This window comes from Aphis gossypii, chromosome 1, assembly GCF_020184175.1.
Source record: "Aphis gossypii isolate Hap1 chromosome 1, ASM2018417v2, whole genome shotgun sequence".
NCBI classification, from domain to species: Eukaryota; Metazoa; Arthropoda; class Insecta; order Hemiptera; family Aphididae; genus Aphis; species Aphis gossypii.
This window is the reverse complement of record NC_065530.1, coordinates 50,702,155-50,714,587: the sequence shown is the minus strand read 5'-3', so window position 1 is coordinate 50,714,587 and position 12,433 is coordinate 50,702,155. Positions and strand designations below refer to the sequence as shown.

The 12,433-nt window shown below is 31.5% G+C and overlaps 1 protein-coding gene across 1 annotated transcript; it reads right to left on the bottom strand.

Annotated features, from left to right (window-relative positions):
• Positions 1-1,754: 1,754 nt before the first annotated feature.
• Positions 1,755-12,233, bottom strand: LOC114130026 (uncharacterized). The gene is made up of 3 exons (XM_027994912.2): positions 11,931-12,233; positions 4,915-5,582; positions 1,755-3,198 (listed from the first exon to the last, which is right to left on the bottom strand). Exons 1-3 carry the CDS (start codon positions 12,001-12,003, stop codon positions 2,167-2,169), a joined length of 1,773 nt encoding a protein of 590 aa, XP_027850713.2. The 5' UTR covers positions 12,004-12,233; the 3' UTR covers positions 1,755-2,166.
• Between the last annotated feature and the right edge of the window lie 200 nt (positions 12,234-12,433).

The following is a 12,433-nucleotide window of genomic DNA, read 5'->3' as shown; positions in this document are numbered from 1 at the left end:
CATTTGAATAGAAGTATTTATCGTGTATAATATGTTATCTAGTTTATATGTATACTGTACATTAAAAGAGTTAACTATTTCATTATTTTTAAGAAAAACTTTCATATTATCATGATTGTGCCTAATGTCATGTGTAGGAAATTCCTGTAAATGTACAAATTCAATAGGTATAAGTACCTATTGAGAAGAAAAAAATTTCGAATCTTAAACGAATATATATTATCATCATACCTACCATCATTTCGATAGTTATTTAAAATAATTTATAGTAGTAGGCACTTGCCTCTCTCCTATATACCTCAAATTGAGATCTATTTCTTTATACGAAACGTATAAATTTTACATTAAAATCAATTTAGGAATTGGTATAATAGTTTGATTTTGCGAAGACTTAAGACTTAAAACTCTAGATTTAAAAAAAATAATTTAAATAAATACTTTAAAAAGAAATCGAGTTTTTTTAAAGAGTTTTTTCGAGTAATTTTTCCATTTGCCCCTTCCTGAATGAAATCCTAGCTACGTCTACCTATGTTTATAGTTATTATAATATTATATGAAAATAATTTTTCTTTTTTCATTAAACATAAAAGAAATAAAGTTTGGTTTTATAAATGTGTGATGAGAAATGTAAATAATCAACGAGTATACTGCGTATCCTAAAAAATTGGATTACCTACCTATCTACAACTATAATATTAATTTTCGTATTATAAATAATGGGAAAGAACCTTATTTATTATAACTATTATAGCAGTACCTATACCTATATTATTACTCGATGTTAGCTTAACTAATAAAGTTAAGTCTTGATAGTAGATGATACTATAATGTATTTCATTTTATCGCCATGTAAGAAATTACATATTGTATATTGGTGTTTATGTTCCTGTAGTTTCTTATAATTTATATACGTATGGACGTATTTGTTTTTTTGGTGTAGGAACTTACATGATATGTAAACGCTTCGCTGCCATGCTTCGTGTGGGAATTTACCGAACAACCTTTTAGTTACGTGTAGCCCCCAAGAGAGTTACCTCTTTTTTTCTTATTTCATCTACTATATAGGGTTTTCAATAAAGATCCTTAATCTCTATATTATAAAAACCTTCCACTTTCTAGCGTTCGCATCAAGCGAGAGTCAAAAATCAACCATAGATTTTTTTTCCTATATATAACTCATAAGTTATTAGTGTTATAAGTGTTAGGAGTTCAAGAAACTATAGAATTACTTGAATTCTTGTCAAATATGTATATGTACTCATTTTTATCCTAATCCAAATGAGCTTGTACATTCTCTGGCAAAATCGTTCTTTGAGCTACCGTGTATATGCTGTTTTTCCATAATTATTTCGGAGTTGAAATTTTGATTCACCTAATTTTATCTACTGTTTTATTTTTTTTTGTTCAGGGTTACTTTTTTGAACTTCCTTTTCCAGCGTCAAGTTAAATAAATTTATAATGTAAGCGTAGATAAATTTGGCACAAAAGGGCTGTCGATACACACTTAACCTTTTTGAATTTTAGAACTGATGGGCTATAGAAACCCAGTATAGATAAACATTTATTTTTAATTTTTAAGTGCAAATGGGCAATGCCCGTCCGTGTGTAATAATAAATAACATTACAATACGGAAACAATCCGTTGCACGATTATAATAGTAGGCACTTAAACTGTATAAAAGGTCAATTTTTATAATATACATTTTGAAACCAGTATAATGTTACATATTATTATGAAAAAAAGCCCTCTATAGTCTCAGTATAATATGACCCATATATTTCATAATTGCAAATGATGAAATACCTAGAGATAAAATTACACACAAATACAATGTCCGTACAGTTACACATATTATTATATTAGGCGGGATGTTACAATCGTGATAGATAATAAACAAACATCGAAATGAAATGTATACTTATATACGTTTCGCAATAATAAAATATGTATAGAAAATTCCAAATGACGAATCATACAGTATACATAATACAGTATACATACACGATGAGGTAATTCATAAGACGTGTGATGTATATTGTAGATAATTTGTCGAAGTGGCCGGCGATGGTTTCAATAACGTATACCTTAAGCATAAGATAATATGTTTTGTACATTTAATGTAAAATTCTAGGCCCAGGATTTGACGTAGGCGAATCGAAAAGGACCTACGACGATAAGGATGGACGGGGCGTGGTGAGCGAGGCAGTGGTCGTTTCATCACCCGCCAACCGGTCGAGTTCGGGCAGCCTGTCCTCGACCAGCTTCTCGACCTTAACGTCGTCCAGTATGGTCTGCACTTTCATCTTGATGGGTTCCTCGAGCGCGTCTACTATGATGTGCCGCAATAGCGACGGCAACGAATTGACCGCGATCTCGATGACGTAGTCGAGCGGCTCCTTCCGGTCCATCTGCACCTCGATCTTGCCCACCTCGATGTCCAGCTTCTCCAGCACCGGTTTGTTGCGGATGTCCAGCGTCTGGTTGACCAGCGCCCGGACCTGGATGTGGTCCACCGTGAAGTTGGACACGCCCGTCCGGCCGAACGTCTTGACCAGGCCCAGCTGGTAGCTCCACCTCAGCGACCCGTTTACCGAGCCGGTGATGACGTGCACGGCCAGCTGAAGGACGGGGCCGCGGACTTGCAGCCCGATGTCGCCCACCCGCTGGAAGTTGGACAGCCCGGCGATGGTGAGCTCGGTGATCGTGAAGTTAAGCGGCCCCTCCTTGATGTGCCGGTCGGCGATGTGGTACGGGTCGAAACCCATCCGCCGGACGTACGCCCGGCCCTCGGCCACCGCCATGTCCGGCACCGGCATCGTGAGCTTGGGCAGCTTGCTAGTGATGGCCTTCACCTGGGCGTTGACGTCCGCCCGCAGGTTGGTGTTCACCTCGTTGATGATGAACGGCTTGATGCCCTCGAACAGCACCGACCCCATCGTGCTGATGACGCCCTGTAACATGGAAGCGCCGAATCCGAGATTTTTGAAGTCCAACTCGCAGTCCTTGAACTGCATGTCCATCTCGGTGTCGGTGGCCTGCAGCACGCCGTCCTCGTCCGGTTCCAGCGCAGCCTCCGCGGCGGCTTCCACGTCGATGAGCGTCACGTTGAACGGACCAGCCGCCGGTCGGCTCAGCCACGATCTCATTGTGTAGTTTCCAAGTACGTACATCCGTTTGATTTTCAATAGCACGTACACCTGCAAACGCCATTGCATTGTTAGAGTTTATAAACGCTGGTCGGGTATAGATCGGGTACGGAAAGGGTTGTACGGTGATGGAGATAATATAATTATATAGCAGGTCACCCTAACTTAAGGTTTGATAAACGACCGAAAATTCGACTATTCAATTTTTAATGATTATTTTCATTAATAAATATTGTAATATTATATTATTATAAGTGTGGTATAAAACTAGCGTGTTGTATAACGCGTACACTTGACCACTGTACATAATATACGACTATACATATATAGTATTAATCGTATACCTAACATGGAAGTATGGAAGTTGTTCAAGTTATTATACGTCGACATATTATTATAAATCATTTTTGTTCAAATGACTTTGAACTTCGAAGCTAATAAACATACTAACGATGTACGATTTCAAAGAAACGATCGAATAGCCAAAGGTATATTTCAAACGAACACACGCGTTAAAACGTATTATTGTACAATGTAGGTACGTATAAAAAAGGTTTAGGTACTTGGATAAAGTATTTACTTTACAAGGGCACCGCATCGGAATGTTAATAAAGACTCGATTGAGTGGCGTTGCAATGGCAATCGCGGACGGTACCTACCTCTATTATATTATTAAACACCGAGAACATAATATAGGTAGTATATAAGGTACTTATACAAGTTATTTATTAAATATACCTATGGTGGAAATATTATGCCCAAATATGGTGCTCGAGTTCAAAAAAATATAATGGTAGTAGACCTATAATAATATTATAGGTACTCGAATGGCTTTAAGAAATCGAACGACTGTGGTCTTCTAGAGTGAGAGATTGTGATAGACCTTAAGAAAAAAAACTTGTGAAACGTTAGTAGCCCTCTAAACGTCAATAGACGTTAGTATATTGGTATTACGTATAATATATAACTAGGAGTATAGATTATTCTTGCCATATGCGTTCACTATGTATATACACATATTAACCTAATTTGTTATCTAACTCAAAAATTACCTGTTTAAATTTCGATTAAGTTATAAGTAATCGACATTTTCATTAAAAATCTCTATAGTAAAAAAGAGGGCATAGTTAGGTATTTAAAAATTGCACAAATTACAATATTTTAATAAATTTATAAACGAATAATATTACATATATATTTAAGAGTACTATATTTCATGGGGTGGAATTATCTGGTGAATAAAAATATCATATGTTAAAGTAATTTAGTAATAATCTTTATAGGTAGTTATATAATATATATCCTTCAATTCATGTTATATAGGTATTGTCCCATACCGAAACATAATAATATTATGGTTCTGATCAAACTATACTTAATAAAAGTTATGACTGATTTTGATAATTGTGTGGTTTTCAATGTTATTATGATTGACATAATCTTTTAATTAATACTCGCAATAGAGATACTATTGTTGTAATATCATACAGTTGTAAAACGAACCTCAGAGTGTTTTTATTTTGAAAAGTAAAAATGAATTTATTGGAAATTATAATATATAGATATATAGTATGTCTCGATTTGCAATGTTATTGATTTATAGTACTACGTTTTGTAAAAATACGGTAAATTAAAAAAAATATACAAAAACTCAAGAGTTACTACATCATTTTTAGTTCATTGGGTCGTATTTAACTTTCTCAGCTTAATACTATGCTAAATATTATGGACAGAACAATTTTTTTTTTTTTTACAAAAAACACTTACTCGCATATTTTTTAAGTCCGTATTGACGTGCTCCACTTTAAACTTTGACAATCCGTGTACGGTCATGTTTTTGAACGTCATGAATACCATACCAAAATCTTTGTTCATTGGAGGTATGCTAAGTGGATCGGGAATCGGGGCGCCTGGAAACCCAACAGGGTCAGGTCGCTGGTAGTGTCTCAGGATTTTTCTGATCTGCTCGCTTAGCTTGTCCTTGACTACTTCTGCTGGCATCGTGTTGTTGCCGTCCTCTACATTTTTTTCTGGTTCCATCGTTGTTGGTATACTAACTTCCGTGCTACTGCTGGTTTCTTCCGGCGGTGGTTCGGTGGTGGTCTGGACCACATTTTCGATAGTGGTATCAGGTATAGGTTCAGTAGTGATCTCGACATACTCGGTCGTGCTTACTTCTGGTTCGGCGGTGGTCTGGACTTCAATGTTGGTTGAGGTATCAGATATAGGTTTAGTAGTGATCTCGACATACTCGGTCGTGCCTACTTCTGATTCAGTGGTAGTCTGGACCACATATTCGGTCGTGCCTACTTCTGGTTCAGCAGTGGTCTGAACCACATTCTCGGTCGTGGGCTCAAGAGGTTTGATAGTGGTAGAGTCCTCTATGGCAGTCGTCAAACTTTCATTTTGTTCATCTGCAGCTACCGGTAAGGCGACTAAAAAAAAAAAAAAATGTTAGTCACCAAATGATTTATATTTGCGATAATATTGAAAAACAAACACTTAAAATCTGTACTAGATATTATCATATTATAATATGTGCTATTATAATTATTATAATTTCATGATGATCTATTTCATAATAAAATGTTCGGTTTAAAAAATATTAATTGTGTATAATAGTCAGTTACACTGGACATTTCTTCTATAAATATACAATAATGATTTCATCGAAAATTCATTTCATATGTTTTAGATGATATAATAAGAAAAATAATATATACTCTTTCCGATAGATTGCAATCGAACATTTTATGGTATATTATTTATGTTAACAGATATGGACGTTTAGTTTAAGAGAACCTTTTCTGCGTTCGAAACTTTATCAGCAAGTTTATCCAAAAACGGCAAAAGACATATTTATTCGGACCATTTTCGTATATGTCGAGCAATAAACGACTTATCAGATGCAATCGCCAAACAACGACACGACCGACGTTATAGCAATATGGCCACTGATCTTATTATATGTTTTGGTCTTATTCAATGTCAATATAATAAACTATAAATTTATGACGAAATAATATTGATAAAAGTATAAAATGGAGAAGTACATTTATAAATTCGTGTATATACTCGTTATAAAATATATTCATAACATCAAGAAATGAAGAAATCATTTTTTTTCTTTTATATAATTATTTCTTTTAATATTGATGGGTAATTAAATTTGGTTTCTTGACTTTAATTTGTGTATCAATTTAAATGTTCTTAGAAAATTCCATTAAAGAAAAAAAATGAAAAAAAGAAATATCGTTTTAGTTTCAATATTAATCTAAGATCAGATTTATCAAACCTGACACATTTTAAAATCGAATTATTCGTTATTGGTTGAGAAAAAGGCTTAAAGTTGGATTTATTGACGGTGCGACCAAAATTTAAATTAAATTAAATCTATATTAAGGTAAGCACATACTATTATGCTGATAATCATAAATACATTAATTTTAAAAATGTTTAACTAACAATAAAACGGATAATAATAAACTATATTTAGATAGGTACTTGAGCTTTGAATGAATAAATTAATAAAATTAGGCATATATAATATTATATACGATATTTTGCTTTGATTTGGAAAATCATGAAAATGATGTTGAGAATTTTTTTTGCCTCGAATATTATTAATTATAAATCGGAATTGAAAAATAAAATACAATTTTACAATAATTAATACTAGAAAATTTATTTTAAAGTAATATAATATATAATATTATAATGACAAATGTATATTTTGTTCTAATTTTAAATTATTAAAATAATAATAAGATAGTATTAATTATTGTGATATTATGATTATATTGTGCATTCAAATTTCAAAATATCAAAATACTTGCATAAAAACAATAGAATTATGGCATTTTTTTGTACTTTGGAATAATTATAAATAATCACATTTTTTTACAAGATTAATCATATCATAATATTAATACTTAACTAATTATAATATATTCCATACATTTTGAAAATCATTACTCGACTATTAATTTCATAACTAACCTTTAAAATGTCTAGGAACTTATTATTATATAATCATTGAAGTACACAGATCTTAATTGTACTAGAATATTTTTTTGAATTTCAAGATTTATCATTGATTTTTCATTTTCAATGAATGACACTGCTTAATAATTCTAAAAATTGTTTTTGTTCACATGTCTATAGATAGAGTGTATTTTAAGTATTTTAAATGAATTGTGACATTTTTTCATAAATATAATATTATTATAATTGTATTTAGAGACCTTGTAGGTATCATCACATTAACTAGTTATAATAGTTATTTGATAGAGAATATAAAATATATAATTATCACAAAATTGTATCTAAAACTAAAAGACAGCTAGCATATTAAGGTTTATTAATTAAAAATATTTTTTAAAGACATTTTTTCTTGATTTTAGTCTAGAAGTGAAGTATTTAGTCTCACACTTAATCAAACAGTTTAAAATTAGATACTTTTTTGTTTGTATGAAATAAATATTTAAACAAATTTTAGTTGCATGCAACATATTTTAAAGTATGAGCTGAAAAAAATACAGACATTAATAAATGGTAATAATATAATATATATTTTTAAAATTATGATAATGTAATGAGTTGTGCAGCATAAGTGAATAAGGTTTTCGAAGAATATAATATTATGTAAAACGAATTTTTCATGGACAAAATTCCAGTGAAACCGCATAGTTTAACGGGTCATCGAGAACGCGAGGTTATATAGCTCTGTACAAACAAATATTGCATGCACTTAAATACACGTGGCTTAATTTAATTGACCGAAAGCGAACAGTAGCATAATATTTTGTATAATATTACACTAGGTCATTTATGAAGAATCAACTTTTTTTCGTCCTTTAATAATGCATTTATTCAGATTGTGATTTTTTTTGTTGACATTTTCAATAATTATCTTTAAGCCTTAAGACGAATTGTTTTTATAGGTATTTTAGGTATTTATATTAATTGTTTACCATTTATAACACACTCTAAAAAATGTACAACCTGAAAATGATGATTTGAAAAGAAATTTGTTTAATATGAATTTGAAATTTGCTTAAAAATTCCAAAAATCTGAATTTATATAAACCCATAGTGTTTGAAGGAAAAAAGAGATTCAACGTGCTTGGTGTACATAATATTAATTATTATGTAGAAACAAAAAAAAGTTAAAAGTAGAATTTATTTAAAGTATTATACTTATTACTGTTATTTTATTATATGTAGTACATATTATAACAGAGTGAATAATTTTAAAAACCATTATTCCGATATGTGTCTTATGAATTTTAAAATAAAATATGGCTAATTTAGCACACACATTATAGTTATTCAGTTAGAACAGTGGTAACAAAGTACGGCCCGAGGTCATTAATTTAATCGACCCGTCAAATTAATCAAAATTGAAAAAGAAAAATTTAATTTAGATTTTTAAAAATGTAAAAATGTAATATAAATTACCATTTCCCATTTAATAAAATATAATAATAATCAATTAAAAGGAAAAGTCTAAATTATTGGTACATCGAATTTTTTTTTATGTCCCTTGGTAAAAAAATAATGGTCATCACTGAGCTAGAACCATCATGGACGTCGGGACATTCGAACTTTGAAAAAAAAAAATGTTGATAAAATGTGTAAAATAGCGAGTCTCATAGTGAAAATTATCCGTGTACACATTATATGACAAAAGAATAAAATCTCTGATGACGGTATTACTTTTGTATATTATAGCTTTATATAAAATACATAGTCTAAACCAGCAAAATTGTGCAGACGGCGTGTATTACGGTTGTAGAACATAATATTATCAAAGGAATTACCAATTTGCTTGACTAACACGTACTATCTACGCCGCTGGTCGCTATATATACATTATACAATTGTATTAGATTTCGAGGGAAGCAATAGGATTATGGTATTAGTCTCATAATGTATTTTTTTTTAACCTACACATGAAGTCACCATCCCGGATGGTTGCATACACGAGTATCAATCAAATTCAATCAAACAAATTTACTTCTATAAAAATATTTCTATTGTATAGGTATACAAACTTAGAATACTATTTAATAACGATGTTCCATTTGAAACATTTAACACTTTAATAGTGCCAAGTAAACAAAAATAAAATAGTACGTCTCTGTAATGGGTACATATTTGTTTTAAATAATTTTACGTTTTAAGTAGCAATAACACTATTATAATGGTATTGACTGTAAACGCTCGTGACCTTTATTAAAATATCATACGCAACAATAACGTTATTCGTATGTAATAACAATATTTATTACGAAGAAATTATAGTTTTATAGTTATATACTTCATAATTCAAGTAAATTAAGATTTGAGGTTTTAATCCGTTTTTACACTACCTATCATTATTAATTATTTTTAACGTAGAGTTATTTAAACAATGATAATTTAAAGGTGTTTATTTTTATGAACGATTAAAATGTTGTAAAAATCTCACATATAACACTATAGTTGTAGACTTCTCAGAATGATTATACGAATAAGATTATTCATCAACTCGCTATAATAATACAACAAAAGCTTGTATAGAGGACACCTCTCGCAACATCAACTCTTTGTATTTAGCATTCCTATCTATACTTTTTATTACATGCATCATATTATATATACATACTTTGAGTGTTGCAAATGGTTTAAAAGTTATATATGTTTCTTATTTCACGGTATGCCTTTTTGAGTAATAAAAGATAACGTATTTAGATTAGAAAATGAATTATAAATATATTTTTGGAATTCAGTATAAAAACAGTTTAATTTTAAATGATCGGAAGTATTACTTATCATTTATCAATCATTAAATGGTTTTTAATATAATATATTATTAAAAGAATTATCATTCGATTCATAATGCGTTAATACTATTTAAAATATAACTTTGGTTTTATTTTTTATAAATAAATAAATAAAATTGTTGTTTGTGAGATACAAATGTATTCTTTGATAAATGATAATTTTTACTACATTAAAACTGCGTTTGCTGAACAACATATACGAGCTTAAAATAATATATGGTTCATTTTCAATATTATTCTTATAACATAGACAATTCACAATTGCATATTCTCAGTATGTTTATTTTGTTATCATTTTAATATTAAATGAATAAAATGAATAACCTATATAGGCAATAATTATAGTAAAGTATTATATTTTTTAATTACTTGTTATCTCAAAATAACAGTTTCTAGTCGTTTTTAATCGTATATATCTGTACGCAATGTTATTCTTACGTTGTGCATTGTGTGCATATAGCTAACAATGTCGAAAAAATAAAAAATATATTAATTAATCATTATTTTATTGAAAAGCAGCGTATTTCATATTGATAACAATACATAAATGTAGGATAAAAATGGGATATCATATAATTATAATACCTATTGGCTATTAATTAGTTATTTACTGAATATATTTAAATAATGTGTTCAATAACGTGTAAACCGACATAGTACCGCGTCTAATGTTATATGTGTTTACACAGTGATTTAAAATGTTGATTGCAACAATTTATTTAGATTTATATTCTAAGTATTACTTGCGGAAACAATATTGCTCTTTATTATTTATATTTTAGTTTATTTGTACAAATAAAAAGGGGACATACTGTGTTATCTTCGAACTATTTTAGTTATGCTGTAGTCGTAGCATTTGAAATAAACATGTGTTAAAGACATGGACGAATTGTGCAAAAGCTGTTTTTTTTTTGTTGATAGAAAACATATCTTAAGAGTTCAAATTACGATTAACAATAATAATCGGCAATACTGTCGAGTACAACACAACGATGAGAAAGAATTTGAAATTATTATATCATATAAATCCCAATCTGCAGCCACATTCACGAGGGTTAAATCTCCGATAAAATACATTACATTTTCGGAGAGACTTTTATGGTATTATTTATAAATTATTAACATTATGGTGTGATAATACTGCTGTTGTAATACTTTAATCCAGAGCGTGACGAAAACATCGTTGACCGACGAATATATACGCTATTACAATATTATACCTACCTACCTGTTATACATCGCATAATTTTTTAGTATTGTTTTAAGACTTTCTACTACAGACGACCAACTGTCGAGTAAAGTACACATTATGATATTATATATTACAACGGCGGCAATCATTAATTACTCCGATCCGTAGCCGTATATAGGTAACATTATGTGTACTGCAGCGTACACGCGTGTGTACGAGTTGCCGTGCATTACATTGATGGTACACATATATAATACGTGTGTACCTACCATATGATATATAGGGTGCAAATATTGTGTGTATTTATGGACTTCAGAGGCGTAATGGCGGTCGGATTTATACTCGGCGTATATACATAATATATATGTATAATAATAATAATAATATGTGGTTCGAGATTTAAGGCGACGTCAGTAATCGCGTATGTGTACGCGCTCGCGCGGACGGAAAATACAATTTGCAAATGGAAATCTCCGCTGCACCACAGGCGTTCGCACAGGTCGTCCGCGGTCGCAATGATAGATTTTATTATGTATCGTGCGCCTTTTCACGCGATATTGCAATCGTAAAACGGTCGTACGCGAAGAGGGCTTAAAACGGCGGCGGTTAGAGACAAACGGCGAAAATAACAATAATAATATTATAACAACGACGACCGTAAAAAAGCGCGATGCATTTTCGAGGTCGTCGAGTGTAAAATAACCACAGCGATTATGAATACTAATAATAGTGATAATGCACAATTGAGTTTGTGTGTTACGTACCTGCCGGACGTGCGACGAACGGAAGCACTCCGCACAGAGACAGCGCGATGGCTACTGCGACGGTCGTCTTCATGCCGACGATCACAATTTCGCGGAAAGTTTCGTGGACCGATCGGTGGTGCTGATGGGCGACGACGAGACGGTTGTCGGCATCCGACAAATAATATTATCCGTACGACAGATTTGATGTATTATGATTGATATTATTTAACACACCGGGTGGGCCGCGTTGCGTGTGTGCGCGCAGTTATCGAGTCCGCGAGTAACTGTGTGCCGGCCCGGACGTTTCGATACGACTCGATGGACTCTGCCGCCGCCGCGATTAGGACGACTACGGAGTGATGCCCCTTTGCCCCAGACGACTTATCAACGTTAAATTTATAATATTATACATCTACCATAGGTACATTTATAACAATAATAAAGACGTGTATGCTGTATACATATGATATGATATTTGTATGTGTGTGTTTTACTATGTGCGTATAATATGATATTAATAT